The sequence below is a fragment of the Xiphias gladius genome, chromosome 3 (assembly GCF_016859285.1).
Source record: "Xiphias gladius isolate SHS-SW01 ecotype Sanya breed wild chromosome 3, ASM1685928v1, whole genome shotgun sequence".
NCBI lineage: Eukaryota > Metazoa > Chordata > Actinopteri > Istiophoriformes > Xiphiidae > Xiphias > Xiphias gladius.
The window spans coordinates 24,458,174-24,484,155 of record NC_053402.1 but is presented as its reverse complement, the minus strand read 5'-3'; the positions used below and the strand labels follow the sequence as shown (position 1 = coordinate 24,484,155).

General features: G+C 41.1%; 1 protein-coding gene across 8 annotated transcripts; it reads right to left on the bottom strand.

Moving 5' to 3' along the window:
* Positions 1-2,756: 2,756 nt before the first annotated feature.
* LOC120788300 (glutamine-rich protein 2) lies at positions 2,757-24,539 on the bottom strand. 8 transcript variants are annotated; one of them, XR_005707216.1, is made up of 18 exons: positions 23,009-24,539; positions 18,816-18,896; positions 17,331-17,387; positions 17,056-17,169; positions 15,757-16,225; positions 15,407-15,492; positions 13,891-14,160; positions 13,286-13,408; positions 12,710-12,778; positions 11,694-11,858; positions 11,368-11,486; positions 9,544-9,609; positions 9,218-9,418; positions 7,717-7,867; positions 5,941-6,052; positions 4,830-4,958; positions 3,770-3,969; positions 2,757-2,884 (listed from the first exon to the last, which is right to left on the bottom strand). XR_005707216.1 is itself a non-coding variant. In XM_040123983.1 (18 exons), exons 2-18 carry the CDS (start codon positions 23,402-23,404, stop codon positions 3,839-3,841), a joined length of 2,739 nt encoding a protein of 912 aa, XP_039979917.1. In that variant the 5' UTR covers positions 23,405-23,682; positions 23,868-24,539; the 3' UTR covers positions 3,654-3,838. The 8 variants fall into 8 exon arrangements, 7 of the variants coding, with proteins under 7 accessions (XP_039979917.1, XP_039979918.1, XP_039979919.1 ...); XM_040123983.1 differs by lacking the exon at positions 2,757-2,884 and having other exon boundaries at positions 3,654-3,969; positions 23,009-23,682; positions 23,868-24,539; XM_040123984.1 differs by lacking the exon at positions 2,757-2,884 and having other exon boundaries at positions 3,654-3,969; positions 23,009-23,677; positions 23,868-24,539.
* Positions 24,540-25,982: the final 1,443 nt, after the last annotated feature.

Below are 25,982 nucleotides of genomic sequence, written 5' to 3'. Positions count from 1 at the left end.
CTCGTTCTCGAGGAGCAACGCAGCGTCTCTCTCAAGCTGACGGACGCTACCGAGGGGCTTACTTTTGGACTGAAAGACGCTCGTGCCCCTTGTCTGGGTAATTTACCTTCTTTAAATAGGACCATACCTGTGTTTTTGAAATTTCAATAATATGTAAACTTTACATTTTTGTTGACCATTCTGAATACGAGCAAGACGGTTTGATATTTTTAGATTATTTTCTGTTCTTCCGTGGAATTCCATGTGTTTTTGCACAGTACGAGGATCAGTTGGCAGACTGTTGAAGATTATGAAAAACCGCCGGTGTGGTCCTTTAAATCGCAGCTTGGGGGCGGATTTTTCCTTCAAATCAAACATCAGCGGTTTGTGGACGTGTTGAGGCAAAGGTGGAGTCTGTAAAATCGTTTCAACTCCAGACTGATTTGTTGTTGGCAACGGGATGTGTTGACCTCACTGCTGTGTATATTAAACAAGCTGTAGGTCTGGAGGTTTTCAGCCGACAGGGGAGCCTTTGTACGAGCTTCCTGCAGGGTGGATTACTGGTTTAGCTCTGTTATGGAAATCGATGCAGCAGTGGAGGCTGATTGCGGTTTCTCATGGAGAGTTTACCATGTCTCCACTCTCCTTTGGAATCTCTAGCCACATTTTAGACAGTGAAACACAGCTGATGTGTCCCAGCCACCCTGAGGATTTTACAAACTGGGTGATGATTTCTTTAAGACAATTTACCTCCATTCTAGATTTATTGTTTTGCTCTTATCACTTGGATGACGGTAGTATTTTTTCTCATGGACCCTCAGAAATTCACTCTGTTCTAATCCATGGCTCTTTTATAGAGATTTCTCTCCAGTACTTTGTGTTTATTTCCTCTGTTGAAATTTGTATTTATATGTTTAATAAAACAAGGAATGATCTGCTACTACCTCTGGCTTCATGTGTCACTGCTGACAGCGTTTCATCACATTTGTTTTGGTTTTTACTGTAAGGCCCAACGGATAGTTGAGAAAGCACAAAAACTTGCGGTTTCTCGAACTGAAGTTACTCTTCTACTCATGAGTGAAACTGAAGATTGAGGAAGGATGTGGCAGTGATATCAAACTGAGCTGCTCTTTGGGTTTCTCTTCTCATCCTGACATGTCATGACTGCTTTATGAGGCAGTGTCGAGTTATTTTCAGTGACAAAAGTCAATTCATGAGCTGCTGCTGCTCAAGGGTTATAAAAACAAACCAAAGTGTTTCAGCCTCGTGAAGTCAATCAGCAGTAAAATGTCTCCTGTCACTTTTTATATATCTACATATATCTGTGTGTGTGCGCGTGCCCGTGCGCTTGTGTATATGTACACACACACACACACACACACACACACACACACACACACACACTATATACGTATATATATATATAAATATATATGATGTCAGGTAGAATCAGTACCAGGAGACATTTTACTGTCGAACCAGTACTTTTACTTTCATACCCCTCTGGAGACCCGGTTCATTTTGCTCAGTTTTTGCGATTTTGAGATGTAGTGTGTGAAAGCCCCACATCAGCACTTTCAATTGGTTTTCGCAGCTTCTCTCTACATGATACATACATAGTAGAGTTATGTAACTAAGAATTAAACAGACTCCAAAAAGGTACATTGTGCTGCTGATACTTTTGTGCTTTTGCTTAAGTAAGATTTTGAATGTTAGACTGGTAATGGAGTATTTTTACATCTTGTACTGCTACTTTTATTTAAGTAAATGATCGGAGTACTTCTTCCATCACTGCCACCGACATCTGAAACGTGACAAACGACTCCAACTACTCTGTTTTTTGTAACAGGTCACAAACCAAAAAAGCTTGAAACCACTGGTTTATTTTCTCAGCTAAATCCTATATTATTTAATGTAACATTTTAATCTAAAAATGACTACTTACTACAGTTATCAGATAAATGTAATGGAGCAAAAAGCAGAATATTTCCCTGTAGTAGAGTAGTATAAGGCGCTAGTATAAGTATGAAGTAACATCAAATAGAAATACGCCATTAAAGTACCTCAAAATCATTCTAGAGTCAATGTATTTAGTTACTTCCCACCACTGAAAATATTCACGTTTCAGTCTAACATCTTCAAAATCAAATATTAGAATAATGAAGTCGAGAAACACAGACTTAAAAAGTCAGTAGCCAAATTCTCCAATGACAGGAAACCATTCGGAGCGACTCGCGACTCCACATCAGACCAAGTTCCCCGCCTCCTTCTCAGTGACAACGCCTGCTTTCATCTTTACTCACTAACGTGTCCTTCCTGCTCTCGGCCGGATGTTTCTGTGAACAGGATGTACACTTCTGCTGGTAGTAGTGATGCGTTTCCTCTCATGATGCAACATCCAGGTCTGTTGGCCTCCTGCCACACAATGCTGACAGTTGGGGGGAACAACACATGGGGAAGTTGTACAACTCTGGGTACCTGTACCGTCTACGCAGTCTTTGGTATTGACAGGAGCAGCTAGTAGTGTCTTCTGTCCAGTTCTGCAGTTGTAGCAGTAAATTGCGACATTTTTATGCTTTTACAGATCAGATTTTAAATTTAGAACAAACAGAATAGAATTCAAAAGTACCTCAAGTACTGTACTGGAGCACAGTTTGAGTGACTTGTTGACTTGTTCTATACTTGGGTATTTTTATTTATTTATTTATTTTTTTAAACTTTATGCTCCACTAAGTATTGTACTTTTGGCAGCAAGTTAAGTCCCCTATTTAGCATTTATAATCATATATAAACACTTAATAAATGGTTTATAATACACTATAATGTGGCTGCGATCAGATCTAAGTGTTTATTCATGTCTTTGTTACCAACTCTAACTCCTCCTTTGGACACACGTCAGCGGAGGCTGCAGGATAAACAGATAAAGAACGACAACATTGTAAAACAGCTGGAATAATATAAAATGTCTTCACAGGAAGTTCTAATATTAAATGACCTTATATCTGCTTAAAGCTATATCATAGTGTGGTATAAACTACATATTAAATGTTTGCAAAATGCATAATATATTGTTATGATATTGATGCTGTGACATCCATCTGTTGATGTTCTATGTTTTTCTTACTGTCATAATCCCATGTGCAGACCCAAACCAACACTGACTGTATCCTACCAACCAGTACTGTGTGTGTGTGTGTGTGTGTGTGTGTGTGTGTGTGTATCCAAAACCCGATACATCTTATTCCTCTGTACCCTACATCTCCATTATTGTCCAAACACTACTCAAAAAAACAGTTTGCTATTAACATGAATGCCTACAGCAGGCTAGAAAGAATATTTAAGACCTATTTAAATTAAATTTAAGACTTTTTAAAACCTTTGAAGGCATTTTTTGAGGAAAGTGAAATGAATGCTTTAAGACTTTTCAGAACCTGCAGATACCCTGGTATTGAGACAGACTAGTATATTAGCGGTTTGGATCTTTTTGTGGGATTCGTTACCAATAAGAAAAATGTATGTTTTAGTAGAAAGTGGTTTTATGTTTGCTGTCTCAACACTGTTGAGAAAAAAAATCCTCAAGTGCAACAGGTAGTGATAAAATTTTCACTTAAGTTTATTAATTAATATTGTTGTTGTTATTATTCATAATAACAACAATAATATTCAAAGTGGCTGGTCACAGAACTCAAAATTAAAAATATAAAAAAGAAAAAATTTCACAGCACTGGACTTTGACAGGTGCAAAAACAGTTGAACAATAAGCATTAAATTAATAAAATGTAACCGTTACCTCCAGCAGGTGACCTCCCTGCAGAAGTTAATTACACATCAGAAACAGTACAGAGCTCTCCGTCGCCTCCTACAGGTGGGCCTGCTGGTTGTCCTGAGCCTCTGTGGTCCTCTCTGCTGCAGCCGAAGCCGGAGCGATGGAGCTCTGAGACGTGCAGCCCAGAGCCGACACCGGCCAGTCCCGACCCGAGCAGCTGGAGGCTGGACATACAGAGGAGGAACGGGGGTGACGTTTTCTTTTACTGATGTAAAGGAACAGATATATTGGTTTCATGCCACAAAATGACCATAACCGGAGTACATTCTGTTTGGTTGGCAGAGGGAATGAGACATTTCTGAGCTATGAGGTGGTGGACACACACACACACACACACACACACACACACACACACACACACACACACACACACACACACAGGAATTATTAGTTTTGCAGAGACAGAGAGAGAGACAGACAGACGATTTTTTACAGCACATCAGTTGATAAAAAATAAACAAAATATCTATGACCATAAACAGAGTGTGATATTACAACAGATACAAGAATGTGTGTGAGAGAATATCATGAAAAGTTGATTTTAATATCATACCCTGTATTTAGGGTCATAGATATGTTTATATTCTAAGGGCAATGATATTTTGTAAATAGTATTTTTGAATAAAAACTTAATTGCAACGTTTTTTTTTGGTACAAATTGAGTTGAATGTTAATATATCGATCACATGACAGATCTACATTGTATATAAGGAAACCGGAAAGATGCTCAGACACCACCCTGATGAGAAAAGATATCTGAAACTGTTGGTGAATAAAGCATTGTGCACCGGAGAAAAGCTGTGCGATGGGTTTTAATTTCGACGGACTCACGCCGCCAGTGTGACGTCTTTGTCTTTTGTTCTGAAAATGCACCAACGGATCGGACTTGTTCAGACAGGCATCAGATGTTCCAGCCACAACACTAGAACTGAGCATTACACGAGGCCTTTAGACTGAGAGAGGAAACCCAGGAAGGCACGGAAGAGAACTGGGTCGACTGTTACACCTGTGCTACGAGACTCACCCGAGCGGCTGCACTGGGCACTCTTGGCACTGTGGGGGTGATGAACCGGAGTGTTGTGTCCCACCTCCGGAGAAGCAGCAGGTTTGTGTGATGGGGAGCATTTGGCTTTGTCTTTTATCTTGCACATGCCTGCAGCGATGGGAGCACGGTGACAGTTCGAAAGGTTAACAACAACAACAACCGGCACCAACCCCAACAACTGAATCTTACCCTGACATTTGCAACTCTCAGCCAAAATACACCGGATGACATTTGTTGTCATAAATCATGTTCAACAGCAACTGAGGGCCTCAGCAGGTATGACATCACCTCTTCATGCTTCACATACACCTTCCAGCCTTTTGTTTTTAGTTGGGTTCAAAGGTGAAAGAGCTTCTGTGCCGACATATTTGGACTAAAGCTGCTGGGAGCGGACATATGATTTTAATAAAACTAGAAACACCACTGCTCCTTATAGCTACTTGTGAGCAACATGTATAAAAAGAAGACTTGGAAATAGTATTTGCACTGACTGTAGAATCTCCACAATCTCTGCTCTCTCTGCTGTGCTGCCATCGCTTTCTATAACGCTACGAGTTTACATAAACATAGAAACATTTTCCTTGCAGGCTCTTCTAGCTTGCCGACTTAGCTGTCTGTGTTTCAAAAATATTTATTGGAATTATTTGCAGTTTAGGAAATATTTTGACCATTGGTATTATCTGTTTCAGGATTCATTCATCTATTGTAAGAATTTTAATCTGCTGCTTATCTGTTTTATATTACTTGTTATGCTACATTTATGGCTGTTATTTTATCAGTCCTATTTAATCCTTTTGATCGAGTGTTCATTGTGAACCTTGATTATTCTCTTCATATTTTTTCTAATTCATTGTCAGCCTGGGTCATATTTTTCATAACCTCTGTTTTACATGATGCTATTTTCTTGGCCAAGAAACTACTGCAAAAGAGATTTAATCTCACTAAGGGCCTTTACTGTTTAAACAAAGTTATATATTTCCATTCCTAATAGAGCATTACAGTCCGATGAGTTCAGTCACATCTATGGTGTTGAAAATAAATTAATGAATAATTCAGGAACACAGGAGACATTTGAAGACAATTAATTTACCGTCTTTGGTAGAGATTGTAGGTAGTTTTGTTTCTGTACTTCTGGTGGCTGGGGGATTCAGGCGACCTCTGTAAATATGCCCGTCCAGTCCGACGATATCAACCTCCTCCGACTGGCCAGTCAAAACACACACACACACACACACACACACACACACACACACACAGTGGGAGCAGTAAATAGTTAGTGGACAGCTGGTGATATCTGATAGATACAGTCTACTCTTTGAAAACAGAGAAATATTTTTATTTAATATTACTGCACTTCACTGTGGGATGAATTGACTCATTTGGTTAAAAAAAAACAAAACAAAAAACAAAAGTAGTATTCAGATCCTTAACTTATTAAATGTGAAAATACACTTTAAAAATCTCATTACAAGTAAAAGTCCTGAATTCAGAATCTTATTTGAACCAAGGCACAGAGGAATTATCACATTCATGTAGTTAAAGTCTCCAAAAGTAAAAGTAAACATAAGGCAGCAGCAGCAGCAGCAGCAGCAGCCCCTGTCAGGGTTCTCTTATATATCTTCATACTTAGATTTTTACTGTTTTACTGTTATTACTGATACGTAAATGTGTAAGCAGCAGTTTAATGTGTCTGGTGGAGGTGGAGCTAACTTTTACCATTTCATTAACCGTTGACCAGCTTAATCTATAACCAGGCATTGTACTCAGTAAAATGATCAGACGTTTCATACGTTAAACGTTTAACTATCTGTACACCTCTACAAAAAACACTAAGATTTATGATGAATTGGCAGATTTGCCTTTACTTTTGTTATCTTCTAATACATTTCTAATATCTTTTGTACGATGTTTTCTTCACCTCCTAACCTGGATGGCAGCCTGTGTTTGTTCAAATGTGTTTCATTCACCAGTTGAACTAGTTTCTGTGGTTCTGATTTGACAATTACGGCAGCATCTGATGTATATGTATGAAACTACAGCATCTGATGAACGTCACGCAGACTGAAACGCCGTAAATTGATAAATAATCCTGCAATAAGTGAGACAGTGTGGAAGGGTCTTGTCATTTTTATTCAAGTTGTGCTTTCTTCTGAGGCACCTTTCACATATTCAGGTGTGGACATAAAACATTTTAGCAAGAAAAGCTGACAACTAGTGAAAGATTATTTTGGAAAAGACAAACTTAAAAACACTAACTGCACAAGTTAAACAGAACTGAACAATAGCATAATGTCCGTGGCCACGAACTCGATCTGTTATATTTTATGCTGGATGTCCTGTATCTATGCTGTCATCCTTTGAACCTCGAAAGAATAAACTGTGAGGCCTCTAGAATTCCAAATTTTACGTCCTGTTTAAAAACAGCTGTAACTTCAGCTGCAAGTTGTTATAGGAGCATCAAAGAAAAATACATTCGTTGATGGCTTGTCTGATCATTTTGTTGCACATAAATAATGTGTTCAGGGCGACTTGTTATTTTCCAGAACTTTTTGGATAGATCTTGCCATTTTTCCATGGCTTTTCCAGGACTGGAAGGCTTAAAGAATTCCAGGTTTTCAGGGCTGAGTAGGTATCCTGTATGACCTCCAGATGGTGACTTTAAAAAACAGGTCCCAAAAACTGCAACAGACACCTGTGCAGGAAGACTAAAGGCTTTATCAATAGATTATAAATGGCCCGAAATTTTTTATTTTTCTGTCATTGAAGATCTTATCTTTGAATAAAGACCATCAATATGATCCATGCTGTTGATATAACTGTAACTTTACATCGGTATAAAAGATGGCTCCACTCTTATTTGTCACACCTGAATCCCGGCGTCCACCTCAGGCTGGTTGTGGTGCTTCATGTACTGCAGGCCGGTGCGTCGTTGGCTGGCCGAGGTGACTGTGTGACTCCCCCCACAGCTCCGGGACACGGCCAGGTGGCTGTAGTCCGTCAGCTCAGCGATGCGCTCACTGCTCAGCCAGAGAGAAACATCGAGCATGGGAACAGAGAGAAAGTGTGTCTGCAGCTTCCCTTTTTGAAATCTGGAACCGTTGATCTTGAAGTTTGAGGGTTTCAGATTTGTGCTGGATCAGTATGAGGGAGAAGATTTTTTGTTTTGCACTCCAACATATCAATAAGCTTACATGCAACCTCCAACTATTACTGCTGTCATTTTAATATTAGGTTTTATTTATTTCTATTAAATACTTGTGTTGTCATTTCTCATGTTTTTGTGATAAACCCAAATTCACTACTTCCTTTTATGTGACCTTTTTCATTTCCTCATTTGCTGAAGTAGAATACTCCATCATCATTAAAGTGAAATCTTGTCCCAAATATAAACATCTAAACAGAGTAAGCTCTCCTAAATTAAAGGATGGTTCACATTTATTTCTAGCTGTCTTAACCCTCATGTTCTGTGTGGGGTCGTGGAGATCCCAGGCCTCGTTAACAGCGTTTGGTTTTTTTTTTTTTTTTTAAATCAGCTTGACATTGATATGATTTTTCCTAATTTTATAAAGATTAGGAGATTGGACATGATCTGCTACAGAAAATGACACATTGGGCTCCTGCATTGAGACCCCAGCTGTAAAGCCTGGTTAAATACAATGGATTTTCATCTGCTCTAAATCTGTGATTGGTGCTCACAGTACTGTTAACACAGCACTGCTCCTCCCAAATTAGTCTATTTGGGTTTCTGTTATTAAAATGTGAATCTATCCTTTAACCTCTCCTCCTTTCCTCTCCCCTGTCCTGGCCCTGACTCACTGCTGGACTCTCAGCTGGCTCTGGTTCAGGTTGTCTCTCGTGGTGTCCTGGCTGCAGGCCCCATCACAATGTTTCAGTCGTCTCTGCATGCACTCTACCTGCCTGCACATCAAGGCGTGGCTCTTCTGAAGATGTTCCCTTCTCCTGCCAAAGTTATCGACCTCAAAATTGAAGCGGTTGGTCCCTGGTTTTAGGCTGAGACGGCAAGACCGGCTTACGATGCGGCAGATGCTGAGAAAACTAACAGTTACTAACTAACTAGCTCTGGGTGTTTTTGAAGGCTGAGACTATGCACAGTATTTCTAGACTGAAGGTTCACCTAGAGTATAGCGTTACCTCATCCATAGAATTTATATACACAAGTTGTATAGACTAGATGTTTTTTCTTACTTGTTGTATACTTCCAATGCCTGTTTTGATAAAGTTTTTTGAAAAACAAAAGCGAACCAAGAAAACTAAGCTTTTAAGACTCTCATGCCACCTGCTGGTGAACAGAGGACACAGTTGACAAAGTGAGGGAAGGTAGATGCAGGTAACTCTGCTCATCTCACCTTCTGTAGTGCTGTCGAAACTGCTCCAGAGCGTAAACAGTGAACGGCCTGATGGACTTGTGTGAGGGGAATCCAGGAGTGGAGGGCAGCGTCACCAAATGCCTTTTATTCCCCAAAAACAAACACCCAAACACAAGGGCAGGGGAGTTTAGACAGAAGCTCAGTGATGTTTTAGGGTATAAAGTTGTTTGGTTTTGTAATCTGAGAAAAAAAATACAGGAAATGAAATTCCCTGTCCTTAAGAAAATATCTTTTGCTCTGGATACATACAGACAAATTCTGATAATCTGGGAAATAGATAGCCGCTGCTATTAGAATAGACTCACGGTCCGGGGGTGTGCTTGACAACAGGTCGGTCACAGGAGAGGCAGTGAAATCTGTCCACGAGTTGTCTGGAACAGAACACAAAAGAAACATCACTAGATAGTTCTTGATTTTCATAGTGTGAAACACCCATGTGAAGGTGTGAGGTGACTAAAGCAGGACTGACAACTGATCTTGAAAATGCCACAGTGCGATACAATTTAAGCAAATAAAAAAAAGTCACATCAGAGTAAGCAAGAAAGACGCTCACATATTACATTACCAAACTTTATCTACAGTAAAATTGTGACAATCTAAATACTTACGATCATCCCAATAATTATGAGCTTGTAACATCTCATACTGCCCCCACATAAAGAGAGGCCAGTGTATGACTCTGTGCCAGGCTTTTTTAACAGTGCATGTTTCTGGAATAATGTAATTCTGTCTAATATACCAGATGAATAAACAAATTATTAATATAATCTACTTAATTTAAATAAAACAAGTACACAGTGAACTTAAACAATTTTAATTCCACAGATTTAGTCCGTTTGATAAGAACAGATTCGCATCTCACAGAGATGACGTGCTAATCACAATTTAAATAAGATGTTGGAAACTTTCCTCTGAGGTTCTGGTCCATGTTGACGTGACTGCATCACATCATTTCTGCTGATTTGTCCGCTGCACATTCAAGCTGCCAGTCTCCTGTTCTACCACATCCCAAAGGCGTCCTGATGGATCCAGATCTGATGACTGGGGAGGCCACTGAAGTCCACTGAACTCACTGTCATGTTCATGAAACCAGTTTGAGACGACTCCTGCTTTGTGACATGGAGCATTATCCTGCAGGAAGTAGCCGTTAGAAGATGGTGAACTGTGGCCATAAAGTGAAGCACATGGTCAGGGACAATACTCAGACCGGCCGTGGCATTAAAACCATGACTGACTGGTATTAAGGAGCCCAAGTGGGTCAAGAACACATTCCCCAAACCATCACACCACCTCTACCATCCTGGACTGTTGACACAAGGAAGGTTGGGTCCATGGATTCATGCTGCTGACGCCAAATTCTGACCCAACCATCTGCTGCCTCAGCAGGAATCCAGATTCATCAGACCAGGTCACATCTTTCCAGTCTTCACCCATCCAGTTCTGGGGAGCCTGTGCCCACGGCAGCCTCGGATTCCTGTTCCTGGCTGACAGGAACCAGACGTGGTCCTGTGCTGTTGTAGTCCATCCACCTCAAGGTTGGACGTGTGGCTCGTTCTGAGAAGCTTCTCTGCTCACCACAGTTGTAGAGAGTGGTTGTCTGAGTTACCGTGGCCTTTCTGTCAGCTCCAACCGGTCTGGACGTTCACCTCTGACCCCTGACCTCTCATCAACGAGGTGTTTCCGTCCACTGAACTGCTGCTCGCTGGATGTTTTCGGTTTTTGGCTCCATCGTGAGTAAAAGCTCCAGAGACTGTTGTGTTTGAAAATCCCAGGAGATCAGCAGTCTCAGAATATTCTCTCTCCTCATTCTGATGTTTGATGTGAACGTTAACTGAAGCTCCTGACCTGTAGCTGCAGGATGGTATGCATTGTGCTGAAGCCGCGTGATTGGCTGGTTGGATAATTGCACGAATAAGCGGGTGTACAGGTGTTTTCCTAATGAAGTGCTCCATGAGTTGTACAGGCCTGTGTTTCCACTGCGCCTGTAAAACTACTTTGGCTTTTCAATTTACTTCTACTTCTATCCAAGAGCTACTTAAATAAAATGAGGAAACACTTCAGAACTCTTTGATCACATGTTCACGCCCCAAATGTTGCTGCTGATTAATGAGTATAATTTTAACACTTACTTTCTAATACCAGCAGCATCCTCGTGTTCTGGAGCTCCCTGAGCCTGCAGCTTGTCATGAATATTCTTCCAGCAATCTTCCAGCTGCCTCTTCACAGAGTCTAACTCAATCCTGTTCAGCTGTGTTGAGATCAAGTGTCAATAACCATGTAGGTCATCATCACAGATCAACCTTTCAAAAGCCATACTGGTCAAACACTCGCCTCTATCACTGGGAAGTTATAGCTAGAAAATCAATCCATCCATAAATGCTGATAGTGGAAGTTACATTCATGAAACGCTGATACCACCACAGCCGTTGTGTTTGAACAGATGATCTCTCTCTACCTTACACTCCATCTCAGTGGAGAGTTTGTCGATGACTTTGTGCCAGTCCTGCTCCTGGTCCGTCACTTTGTTCAGCAGCTCGTGGAACATGGTGTTGAGCTGCTCTGTCGCAGAGTCAAACTGCAGACGGCTCACTTTGCTGTCCAAAGCAGATTTATCTGCTTTCTTTGGGTGTGGAGAGACAACAAGAAGTTTAAGATTAGTAGAATATAAAGACACAGGCAAGGATTGAAAAAAGTACAACAAATGTGATGCAAGAGACAAAGAAGATCGGCATTTTATAGCCGCTTTTGTCTGTGCACTGATAATTCATAGTCTGAATATTTGCTCATTGGCTTCTTTTTATTTAAAACATATAGTAATTCTGCATTTTGAAGAAGTAGAACACACAGAACAATGCAATTATACACAATCCAAGAAAGGTTTGAACCCATAACAAAAGGAAAAGGAAAATGAAATAAAGTAAAAATGTTTTTAAAAAGTATGTAATGAAGCAAGTGTTCTGTCTCAAAGATTGAAAAGAAGTAGTAGTAAATGATTAAAGTGATCTATAAAGGTAATCATATTTTATAGAATTTACCATCCCTTTCTTTTAATGAAAATGTTATATTCTCTAATCCTAAATGCATTATTACTTCTGTCATCTAGTTTGGATGGGTAGGGGCTGTTGCTGCCTCCAGTTAAGCAGAATTAGAACAAGTTTTCACTATAATAGGGTGTATACCACCAGAAACTGCTGTTTAAAATGGTATAAATCACAGTGGTTAAATGAAACCGCAGTGGGCGGACCCCTGAGCCACCGTTTTCCTGGATAGGTGATATTAAAACGAACGTAAGATACTAGCAGCTAATATTAAGATGCTTATTGCAATTACCCATAACATGATCATCTCCCCTCTTAACAAATTAGTTTTTGCCTCCGCAGCTAATATGAACTTCTGCACACATGTGTACAGACCTGTTTGAGTGGTAGCTACAGTATCTACCCTTCAGAGAGCTAAAATGAACCCACTTACGATTTCACTCTCAACCATGTGCTTGTCAGCCTTCTTCTCCTCCAGCTCCTCTGTCGTCTTGTACAGCTCCTGAATAAACAGTAATATTAAGCAATAATTAACAAGAGAGGAAAGCAGGAAAAACGGTTTTCTGGTGCACAAAGTTAAGCTCATTTCTCAGACTTTCCTCTAGTCTTTTTTTTTGGGTAAAATACTTGCTAATTGTCCTCATTTAGGACTTAGACAAGTAGACATTGCTTCGTTTTATCGGATCAAAAGCCAAAAGATTGGGAATTACTGATGTGCTGTAATGAGCAGATGGAAGAACAATGCAATAATTAGAGTTTGTACATATTTTTAATATTAAACCAAACACCTTGTTTAAAGTAATAACAATAATGATTGATTATCTATTATATTAAGTATATATTAAGTATTATAAGTATTACACTGTCAAGCCAATCACTTGGACATTAGATTTTGAAAAGTTACATCATCTGGCTGTAATTGTAAATCACAAATAGAACAATATATAGTAAAGAAAATAGAAAGAAAAGGAGCAACATGAAACATGCTGAGAGTTGTTTGTTTATCCACCTCTATGTGGCTCTGTTTCTGTCTGTTGTCCTCGTGCAGAAACCTGGTTGTTTCATGCAGTTTTTCACACTCTGCTTGAAGCTGCAGAATCGCCTTCTGCACATCGTTCACCAGCTCCACGTTCTGAGAAACACACACACAAAGTCATCACCATAGTCAAACCTGGCCATCAGTTTGCTGAAGGTGAATAAAGTGTTGCATCAGTAAATAAAAACATTAGGTAAATGTACATCAAATCTGCACACGGGACCTACCCCCTACCAGAACGACAGTATATGCATACAAAGCTAAATTTAAAAAAAAACAAACAAAAAAAAAAACCGCACACTCCCCCACATACAGAGTTATACAGCAAAAAAGAAAAATATTGTTCTGTTGCAGTTTTTCAAATTTAGATGTTTGTTCGGAAGTTTCTCTTGTCTTTGTTGTGAAATTCTGGATCGTTTTATCTCTTCCTGAACAAACTGAGATGTTCAACCTTTTCAAAAAAAAAAACTGAACTTACAGATCTAGTTCTTGACAGCACACTGGGGGAATCAGCGCTGAATCAACACATTTTTAACCACTAGTTAACCCAAGTGTCTGTGTGTACGGATTTGGCTTGCCTCTCTGTCCTTCAGCATCCCTGCTCTGCCTCCTGTCTGCTGTTGGAGAAGATTGTTCACTGTGTCCTGCAGTTGCTCATAGTGCTGGAACAGGCGGCTGAGCTTCCTCCCAATGTTTACTGCACTGGTGGTGAAAGCTGATCTCTCTGTATGCTGACCGAGGGCCTGGCTGTCGCTCTCATCCTGCCCAGCCTCGTCCTGGAGGCTGCCGGACAGCTGAGAGGTCAAGGACAGCATCATGTCCTCCAAGACGCCTCGCAGGTTGTCCAGCTGAGGTCACAGGGAACAGAGCTGAGATTAGATTGATGTGCTGTATGTTGGGCTGATACTGGAGTCTTATTAAAAAAAGGGAAAAAAAAAAATGGAAATACTTTGATCTGTTATAACCTCATATATCTGTTTATACCTGTAGATGAAGACACACGGACGTCGTCTAGCTCAAGCAAAGAAAGACCTTCAAAACTTGAGCCACCTGCAGCCATTGAGTGTTGCAGATTTTTTCTCTCTGACTGTTGTTTCATGTGGGGCTGCAACTAATGATTATTTCCACTATCAATCAATCTCCAGATTATTTTCTTGATTATTTGATAGTGAGCAAATAGTAAAAAAATGGGCATCAGGAGATCCCAGAGTCCAAGGAGTTACTGCATGTTTAACTAAAACTGCTGTATGGTAATTGCTGGGCCTTTGTATTCATGACCCCGTGTGTCCTAAATGTAGTTGGCTCTCTGACTGTCCCTCAGTAACATGTCTTCCTGTCTGACCTGATCTTGGAGGCGTCGATCTGTCGTTCTCTCCTCAGATAAAGCCTGTTTAGCCTTCAGCTGCTTCATGCCCTCCTCCTGCTTTTGCACAGACCTCCTGGACATGAGTGATAACACAGACCAACGTCTAAACTGATCATAACACTCACAAAAAGGTTTCAACGAGGCCTAATAGGAAATTTAACAAGAAGTGATTGTGGATATACAGAGAGCAGGTGTGGAGAGTGTAGTAGTAAGAGAAGAGTACAAACTCTGCTTCCTAGATAATAATAATTCTAAGGCTCCAAACTTCTGCCACATTACAGACATCTAAAACCTAGACACCAGCGACTGGGAACAACCACAACAGTGTTCATCTAAACTTTGTTGTACAAAGCCTGCTTATGTTTATAGATGTATTAGGAAAACTCCTGTACATTCTAGCGATTGATGCCTCTCACTGTTGGTTGCCACCTGTGTTTACCTGAGGTAGGATATTTGCTGTCTGAGCTCATGAGTGGCTTGGCTGTCTGAGTCCACACTCCCTGAAGCTGCTTCTGAGGTGGCCTCTTTTTCTTGGCTCCTTAGGTTCATAAACATGTCCTCCAAATTGTCCAGCTTTGGACGGACACATTATATCATCAGAACCAGAGAAGACGGTATGTGATACGGGGGAGTTTGTCTTGGTGAGGATGTTGAGGTGTGAGTGGAAGAAAGCAGGAAAAACCCTCTGGAGAGTATTTTGCTGCTTCTGTTTTGTTTCTCTTACCCACCTTTTCCCGGTCACTCATAAGACTATCTATTAAAGCTCTCTGCTGGTTCAGTTGATCCATCAGGTTATTAGACACATCTTGAGAACCTAGATGTACAATATAGCATCAAAACATTAGTAGAAGTCAGGGAGGTGGTTTTCCAACAAAACAAGATTCATTCAGTTAAGGTTTGATCTGTTAAATTCTCCATTTCCTTCAATATGTACAGTAGCAGTTTGAAGAGTGGGCACAAAAACAAACTTTTCATAGTTATGTACTTTATGCATACGATTTGGCTTAGTCAGCTTGGAGCCCTGAAGCCAATCATCTACTAGAACACCTGATTTAATTTGTCACCCGTCTGTAGTTACCCTTGTTAGTGACGACTTCTTTGAGCTGAGCCAGCTGAGTCTGGTCCACCTTTCCTTCCTCCAGCGCTACCACACGAGCTTCCAGCTTGCTGAACTTTTCCTTCAGTTTGCCGATATTCCTCAGGGCCTCCACTGTCTCTGGGTAGCGCTCTGAGCTGCTGGCCTCTCGAGACAGGGGCATACCAGCATCCTCAGGGCCTGTTTTGGAATGAGTCTGTTGAGGTGTCCCTGACAGGACTGAAGAGGTCTCTGTGGCTGGCCGGGCGCCCGTGGCCTCCTGGAGATTCAAAATCTCTCCAGAAATCACTGGAGAACTAGGGGCTGTTGTTCTGACAGTATCCTCGACAGGGTGGGGGGAGGAGGACATGCTGGTATCAGAAGTGTTACCGGCAGGGAAGTTGCTGTTGAAAGGTGCGTGTATGGGTTTGACTGCTGTGGCTGGATCAACTACCCCTGAATTTACAAGCTCCTGTTAAAAAAAGTAGACAAATGCTAAAGAACAATCCACTGGTTTCTGATAATTTGATAGATTTGTGTAAGTGTTTTTGTCAGACTGTTGAAATGACTAGATGATTAAAAACAAGTTATTAGAAATGTTCACACATCTGAACTTGCGTACAGAAATAAAACGTGGTTTCTGTAGTGTTCACCAAATCAAATTTGAAAATTTTTTAGAACTTTTTAATACCAAATGGAATATAATTAAATACCTCTGTGTCAGTCCTACTGGTTGAAGAATGATGGAAAACAAACAATAAGGTTGACAGTTATTTACCAAGTATAAATCCTAGTAATATAATTAATCAATAATCATGACCTGGACCTATGTATGGATAACTGAACAGGTCCATGAAGCATAGGCCCATGTGTCTCACAGTGTGACGTAGAATCACTGTTTTTTGTGACTGACCAAAGATTTTAATTCATTTCTCTGGAATTTCAATGCAGCCCAAAAATCACAGTGTAATGGCATATTAATGCTGGACCGTGGATTTTGCCCCCTCCCCCATCACTTAGAAGAGGAACAGCCAAATACTCTCAGTGTACATGTGAGTATGGTTTTAAGAGAAAATTAAAAAAAACAAAACAAAGGAGCCTCCTTTAAATGTTTCCAGGTTACCCGATGTGCATGTCTTTGGGCTGTGGAATGAAACCCAAACAAACAGAGGGCGAACATTCAAACTACACACAAAGAGGAGCAGGGCTGAGGTCTGAACCTCGAGCTGTAATTCACCAGCTCCAACTACGGAGCAGTCATGATGCAGCCAGTCATGAGCAGGCCGGATTACTGGATCTCACCTTCTGGAGGTTCTCGCTCTCACTGAGCAGAGCTGACTGCATGACATCCCAGGTCACGCACCGACTCAGCTCCTCTGGGTCTGGATACTTCTGAAATGTGTCCCTCAGAGATCTCTGTCACAGTGAGAACAGGCGAGGCGACGAGAGAGGAAAATGTATCAGTTATCGTTGTAGGAAAATAGGCCATTGTAACAACAAATCATTTCAATATGAACGGAACAGAGTAAAGCTGACACACAGTATTCTATCTTCAATTCTTCCTCCCACACACTCACCACAGTGTCCTCCAGGGAGTCCACACGGTGGCAGCACGTCTCCACTGCGGTGACTGTCTAAGAGGAGAGAGTGAATACCCTATAGCAAGGGCGTAATGTCCACTGGGGATCTGGGGGCCATGTCCACCTCACTTTTCAAAATCCTGTTATTTGGTTGTCATGCTTAATTTGGAAATCGTGACAACTAAATACACAATGTGTTATTCAATAGATTGACATTATTATGTCAAATGCAGGAAATAGAATTCACATGCTTTCAGGGGATTGTGTGTGTGTTTTGGGTTTTTTTGTTTTGTTTCATTTGATGTTACTTCTGTGTTCCCCAACTTTTGAACCCAAACCTACGCCCTTGGCCTACTGTCTATTCTTAAGGCAATGATCAGCCATATCTGCATGTCATTTGGGAACAGTGTGGTGAGGCAGACATTGTGTCTTAACTCAGGTGAGGTTAGTTATGTCCATTTTTGTCAAAGGAAACATACAGCGAAAAAGGAAATTACATATTTAACACATTTGCATCGTTATGAGCATTGAGGTGCAAGATGATATTCTAGTTATCATGTCTTGTAATTTATCATCAGCGAATGATGTTTGTCGGTCAGAAAGCGACTGGGATTTTGACCAAATGTTAAGAATTAGTGAGGAGATATCCCTACATTTCTATCATTGATCTACTGTGTTCTGTAAGCGTGTTCGATGGGTGGTAATATCAGGCTCAGGCTTTGCTGGAACCATCCCCTAGTTATGCTGCTATAGGCCTAGACTGCTGGGGGACTTCCCATGATGCACCGAGCTCCTCTTCCTCTCCATTTGTATGCATTGATATCGCATCAATGCTCGTTATCAACTTGGCTTCTTCTCTCTCCAGTAGTTTTGTTCTTCCTCGTCTCTCTCCTCTCTCTTCCTGTCGCTTTCTGCCCCTGGTGCTGCAGAGTCTGGATCTGTGACTGTAAACCACCTACTGCCCCATTATCCTGCTCAACACCCACTGCATCAATTATTTTGAATATCATCATTGTATTTAGTTTTATTAGTATTATTCACCCTCTTATTATAATTATTAGTTATATTGTTAGTCTCATTATTTTTATACAACATGTTGTACCTGTACTGTGCTATGCCCCCCGCCCCCCCAACCTAACCTTGAGGCAGATAGCCCCCCCGAGCCAAGTTCTGTTAAGGTTTCTACCTGTTAAAAGGGAGTTTTACCTTGCTGATGTCACCATGTTCTTGCTCATGGAGTAATGGTGGGTCTCTGTAAATATAACTATAAAGACTATGGTCTAGACCTGCTCTACATGATAAGTGCCCTGAGATAACTTCCTTTATGATGTGGTGCTAAATAAATAAAATTGAATTTAATTGAATACTAATTGACTTCTTTTACTCCTATATTCCAGTTGCTACCAGTTCAAAAAAGGATTTTTATTAGAGGATTATTTTGTCATTAATCTCAGGAATCATCCTTTTAAAAAACAGTCTCACCTTCTGCTGGTGGCAGAGCTCCTTAATATCATCCTTCAGATTGTCTTTCTGGTTGTGGAGCTCCTGTATGAGCCTCATGGCCTATAATGACAACAGACAGACACTTTAATAAAAATAAAAAAAAAACCAAACACTTTTTTCTTCCACATTTATACATATTTTAAAAAAAGCTTTTCATTCACAAATTTGAGAAAATATTTCAGGAATCGATCTTTGTCACCATCAGTTGACAAAGATGAAAAAGAACAATGGAAATGTTAGAGATGCGACAAATCAAGCTGTTACGCTGTTTTCACGTGTGGTATTTCGGGCTGATAATCCGTTCTTTAACCAGGTTATTTAAACTTCCTGTGAGGCTGTCAGGGTTTGTTGGCGGAGTAAACGGTTACATTTCATTTGTTCTTTGTAAATTAAGAGCATACTGTGTGTGTGTGCGCGCGTCCGCGTGTGAGAGAGAAAAACAAAGGAAATTCCTGAGCCGCATGTGAGGTGCTGTTTAACTGTTTAACTTGCGTCAAATGTGCCCAGACATGAAATGATGCATAGCGACCCCACACAGCTCCAGTCTTCAGCAGCAGAGTCTGAATGACTAACAGTTGTTAATAAGTGAAGTCACACTCAACGACACATACGGCCTGTTGTGTGTGCTTGAAAGGACTGGGACTATTTATTTTATTTGAAACATAACTACACATTCATGTCAACTTCTGCTTAAAGTAAGGCATCACCTAATTCATCGATAACGTGTTTGACATTTGATATTAAATTAACTGTATAAAATTTTAAATCTTTGTCAAGTCTTGAACTTTGGGACAAAACAGAATTTCAGTGATTGAAAAACACTACAATCACCCATCATCAGATTTAGAGCCAATGTGCAAAGTGGCAACAGCAGCCTCTCTTCCAACATGACTCTATAATCTGAACAGCTGCTTTACACACACACACACACACACACACACACACACACACACACACACACACACACACACACGTAGCTCTTTCAGCTTCCTCCAAAGTGTCCTTTTATAGATTTTTATTTCAATAATTGCACCTGGAGCTGAAACAAGTAGTTGATTAGTCAGTAGGTCGACTGACAGAAAATTAATCTGCAACTATCTGATAATCGATTAATTGTGTCAGTCATTTTTCAAGCAAAAACAGTGAAATGGTTCAACCTTCTCAAATGTGAAGATTTTCTGCTTTTCTTCGTCTTAAGTGACGGTAAATGACTTTGGGATTCAGACTTAGTTGGACAAAAGCGATTCAAAGAAAAACCAGACAATTTCAATATTGTCTGTCATCTTGTAGACCAAAATATTAACTGATTAATTTATAAAATAATCAGCAGATTAATCAAAGTAGTTTGTGTCTTTTTTTTTTTTTTAAAAAAACACCAGAGAATTCAGGTGAAGTTCCAGGGTGTGTTCACTATAGACAACTTTGCTAATTGGTTAATTGATTAACCGTATAGTTTGTTAAATGTCAGAAAATAAAGAAATATGCCCGTCATGTTTTCCGTGAGCCTTAGGTGTTGTTTTCAAAATTGCTTTTTTTTTTTTTAAACCCGAAGACCCAAAACCCAAAGCAATTAATTTCACTGTCATGTAAGACAAAGACAGGCGACAAATCCTCATACCAGAGAAGGTGGAATCAGCAAAACAAACAGAACCAGGAAAATGACCCCAGGGCAGAGGTAATTATTTAGTGACAGAAAAAGTAGTAGCCTTCATTACTCTTTAAGCTGTTGCCTCAATAGGAATGATCAGCCGTTAACTGAATCTGATTGTTGCGGCACTTTGAACAAGCAACGTCACTCAGACCTTCTCACAGAGTCAGATCAGGCGCCACGGGGGGTTTCCGCAGCCAAACAGACTTTCCAATAAAAACAATCCGTCTGGCAGGTTAATGGGTGCACCCTGACGTACAGCCTGATGCCCATGACGTGCTAATTATGGAGCAGACAGGGGCTAAACAACTGTGTTCTGACAACGCGGGGGCCTTTAGAAGAGAGATAGTGGTGGACGAGGGCACGCCAGGTCACCTCGTCATGGTTAAGTCAGCGGATACACCGGTTGACCCCAACTATGCCCACAGAGGACATGAATGATTCAGGTGGGCTTCAGAAAGACGCAGCATCACCTGCACCTGCCCGATGTCCTGCTTTTCACCTGAGAGCTATTCATCCCCTGACAACCAGCCGTCTCTGCAGGGGACTAATTACCCCCCCGTCACACAGGCAGAGGGAGAGAGGGAGGATGAGATCAGGAGTGAGATAGGAAAAGTTGATGGCAAGTCTGGCCGGTGTCACAAAAACACCTCACCTTTACCATATTCCCCTGATCAAACTCTTGTCTGTCACTGTAAATTCAACATGCTTCGTCTTTTTAAGATAGAAGCGGAGAGTTTGCATAATGCCGACGTTAACATCTTCAGCCCCTTCGGAAGAGGCTTGACAGAAACCTGAACAGAGACACCCAGGGGTCATTTGAGATGTCAGGGTGGTGCCCATCCCCTATTGTGCTCTGCCCTGTCATCAACGGCTTAATACTATGCTGAAATATCGACCGCAGCCCGCCAGAGACTGAAGGGAAGAAGAAGAGTATACTGCCGGCTCAGATACAAAACTCTTTGGGTCTTATACTTCAAAGAAAACCTCATTTAACCAGACAACCAGGATGAGCAGGATAAGGACAAATTACAAAATCAACACTAAATAACATTTAAAAAAAAAAAATAAAGATTAAAAACCTGCTGCTGACCTGCTTTCTCTTGGTTCAAACTTTCAAGCATGTTGCACATCTGGTGGCACCCCAATCAGTGATGTCAGGCAGGTGTTTTCCATCAGCCGACAAAGGAAAAGCACCTGGTGTCACATCACCGCCTGGGGTGTGGCTACTACTGCAACTTTCCCGAACATCAACACTATGAAACAGCAATGTCAAAAGTATCTACTTTGTCCTGTGTGTTATCAATACGGATCAATATGTCCTAACATGCTAAGTAGTGGCCAGTAACAGGTAGCAATTTGAGCTCTGGGAAAGAGTGATGAGCATTTCTCAGCGTTTCCTGATGTTTTATAGGCCAAACCATGACTCGATTAATCCAAAAAATATTCTGTATGAAAATAATATTTAGTTGCAGCTCTAATCTAGTGTTATCAGAAGGTAAACTTTAGGGTGATGCTTATTTATGTTATGTGTGAAAGTAATTTACCTGTTAATGTAGATTTATTGCATAAAAATCAAGACTTTGAATCAATGACCAAATGTCAACTCAGGCCTTGGTAAAATACTGAATTGTGCAGATGAAAACTTCATTGACAAGTGTAGAAATGAGAAACTAACCCGCTGATCTTTGAGCTTCTCATTTCTACAGCTGTCAGTCTGGTTGTCCTCTGCACCACTATAAATGAAACAACTATGAAAACAAAAACGATCCTAAGACTTAGGCTGAAACACACTTTGGATTATTGCTTATGGCTATTAGAAGTTACAAATGGTAGTTATCTTAGGACTGCAACTAACAATTATTTTCATCATCGGTTAATCTGCTAATAAATTTACTGGCTTAAATCGATTAATAATCTATAAAATGTCAAAAAGTATTTAAAAAAAAAAAAAAAAAAATCCCAGTTTGTCAGAGTCCAATGGGACATCTTTAAATGTCTCGTTTTCTTCGACAAACAGTCCACAACTCAAAGATTTTACAAACATGAAACAGAACTCCACTACATTTCAGAGGCAAATATTGTACTTTGTTAGTTTGACAGCTAGAGATTGCAATTTTTAAAAATATGGAACAAATAAGATTTGATGCATTTTTATATAGTAAATTAAATAAGCCGATAGTTTCGAAAATAAAAAAAATACAGAATCAGAAAAAAAAAAAATGCTGTTTACAAGTTAATGTATCAGTAATAATAGTCCAACGGTGTAATATACTATAATACAAAATACACTGGGGGGGGGGGCTGTTGTACGTTTGAGTACATGTGCTGACAATACTTCTTATTTTAGTACAATTTTGAATGAAAGACCTTGTTAATCCCTCTGCTGATCAGGCTTCTGTACTTTTACTGAAAGCAAAACATTTTTGGTGCCTTGATCAAAACAGCAAAAAGGGGGAGAAACGGTCCTGCCGGTCGGGAGTCGAACCGGGGACTAACCGTTTGAACGAGTTGTTGCTCTCACCTCGGACACGCCGTCCTCGCAGGTCTGGATGCGGGACCGCAGCTTTGACTGTCCGTCCGGCGGGATGCCGGAGGAGGGGGCCGGAGCAGGGGAGGCGGCCAGCCGCTCCCGCGGCTCGGTGCCGGGCCGAAGCTCCTGCTCCGTGTCCCCCTCGGTCTGGAGCTGTTCCCCCTCTGTGCGCTGGTCCTGTCTGGGACCGGTGACACCCACCAGGGCGTCGGTGTGCGTGTCGCCGGAGGGAGAGTCCCTCCACCGGATCTTCATCTCCCGGATACCCAGCTGCCTCAGCACGGCGTGGAGCAGGGCGTGGAGGGCGCTGAAGTTGACAGCTCCCCGCTGAGGTGTCCCGATTGATAAGTTCAGCAAGTCATACAGGGTGATGTTCTCCTCCGACATGTTTGTTTGTGAGCGGGAAGACGACCGTTAATTAAAGTTAAGCTAACGTTAGCTGGCTTATCAAATTATATTTTAGCTAACAAATTCCGCTTGCGAGGACACAAAGATATACTGGATAACATCCGAAAATAAATTTCTCTAATGTCAGCAGCCGTGTCCGGCATCCCACCGGCACCGTTAATCTCGGAAGTTTGTTGGCAGAATGTGAAAATGTTCACGAGAAAACGGCAGGTCAGCGGCTGCAAACCGGACAGTTTCACCGGAAACAGACACCTGCCCTCCAAAGTAAAGCAAAAATAAAACAAAAATAATTAGGTTTATTCTCAACAAAATGATGCCAACTATTTTCCATATTTAGTAAAACCTTGTGAAATATTCGCAATAAATATCACCTCATAGCAGCAAGAACTGCAATAGTCCAACTGAAACAACTATTGTCTATCATACTGCAACATCCACTCACAGCACTTAAGTAGAAACACCGTACTAACACAGGGTGGTTCCTCCCTTTGCTCTCAAAACAGCACCAGTTCTTCGTGGTCTGGATTCCCCGAGATGTTGGAAAGTTTCCTCTGAGGTTCTGGTCCAATGTTGACGTGACTGCACCACATCATTTCTGCTGATTTGTCCGCTGCACAGTCGGGCTGCCAGTCTCCTGTTCTACCACATCCCAGAGGTGTTTCACTGGATCCAGATCTGGAGACTAGGGAGGCCACTGTAGTCCACTGAACTCATGTTCATGAAACCAGTTTGAGACGACTTTTGCTTTGTGACATGGAGCATTATCCTGCTGGAAGTAGCCACTAGAAGATGGTGAACTGTGGCCATAAAGTGAAGCACGTGGTCAGGGACAATACTCAGACTGGCTGTGGCATTAAAACCATGACTGACTGGTACTAAGGAGCCAAAGTGAGCCAAGAAAACATTCCCCAAACCATCACACCACCACCAGCCTGGACTGTTGACGCAAGGAAGGCTGGGTCCATGGATTCAGGCTGTTGATGCCAAATCCTGACTCGACAACCAGCAGTTTCAGAAATACTCAAACCAGCCCGTCTGGCACCAACAATCCTGCCGCGGGCAAAGTCACCGAGATCCCATTTTGTCCCCATTCTGATGTGAACATCAACTGAGGCTCCTGACCTGTGGCTGCAGGATGTTATTCTCTGCACTGCTGCCGCATGATTGGCTGATTGGATAATTGCACGATTAATCAGGTGTACAGGTGTTCCTGATGCAGTGCTCGATGAGTGTTTATCTTTACACACTTCTTACAGGACCTCAGTTATGCACAAAAAGTTAGATTAAAAACGTTAATGAATAAATAAATTCCCATAAGTAGGGCTTTTATTTTCAAGTTTTTGACCGGATGTAGTATTTAGCTGTTTTGCTTTGCGCCGCGGATTCCCACGTTGTTGTCAAGTGCAGCGTTACCCGTTGCTAAGCAACAAGAGGACAGTCAGGCCGCGTTCACGGAATGGGAAAAACTGCCGGATTTCCCCGGTACGAAAACATAAATCTTTTCTGCTGTTTTTGTAACACTGAGAAGAAAATATGATCATTGGCCGGAGAAGCACTCAGATCTTTTACTTAAGTAAAAAAGTAGTTACAAGTAAAAGTCCTGCACTAAAAGTTTAAGTACAAAAGTATTAGAATCAAAATATTGCAGTATGTTTCGGGTCATTACCCATCTGTACTGTGAAACACCGTTTTGATCTGTTTTGCGGCATTTGGCCGAATCTGAGCAGAAAGTATAGAACTATACACTTCAGAGTTCATCCTGCTCCTTCTATTGTCATTCACATCATCAATAAACACAAGTTGGCAGCCATACATGCCCAGGCCATAACACTTCCTTCTCCATGCTCTTCTCTTCCCATCATTCTGGTGCAAGTTCATCTTGGTTTCATCAGTCCAAAGAATCTTGTTCAAGAACTGTGCAGGCTTTTTTAGAGGTTTTCAGGCAAAGTCTAATATGGCCTCTCTGTTCCTGAGTGTTACCAGTGGTTTGCACCTTGTGGTAAAACCCTCTGTGTTTACATTCATGAAGGCATCTCTTGATTGTGGACTTTGCCACTCCTAAAGTTTCTGCCGTCTGTCTGACAGGTTTGTTTTGTTCTTTCAGCGAAATGACGGCCTCCCTCATTCGCATCAACACCTCTTTGGACCGCATACTGAGAGTTCCCATGGACAGCTACGGGATGCAAATTCAACACTTGGAATCGTCTCGAGACCTTTCATCTGTTTCATATGTCAAGAGATATGGAGGGAACAGGCCACACCTGGCCATGGAACTGATTGTCAGTTAGTTGTCCAATTACTTTTGAGCCTCTGAAAATGGGAGACTATGTATAAAAAAGGCTGTAATTCCTACACGGTTAATGTGATGTTTTTGTTAAACCCCTTGAATTAAAGCTGAAAGTCTAAACTTCGGTTAAACATCTGGACACAACTGCAACACTACAAAAAATTGTGTCACTGCCCAATTACTTATGGACCTAACTTTATATGCAAGTCAAACACGGGCAAAGATTTTAAAAAAAGGGGGGTAATCATCAGAAGGGAGCAACTTCATGTC

Excerpts from the sequence above, each read along its gene's own strand:
- LOC120788300 (XM_040123982.1), bottom strand. The coding sequence starts at position 23,404 with ATGTCGGAGGAGAACATCACCCTGTATGACTTGCTGAACTTATCAATC. Across the intron at positions 15,493-15,756 it reads AGAAGTCGTCACTAACAAGG|GTTCTCAAGATGTGTCTAAT; the intron begins GTAACTACAGAC and ends TTGTACATCTAG. Across the intron at positions 9,419-9,543 it reads GTCAAGCACACCCCCGGACC|ATTACAAAACCAAACAACTT; the intron begins GTGAGTCTATTC and ends TTTTTTTCTCAG.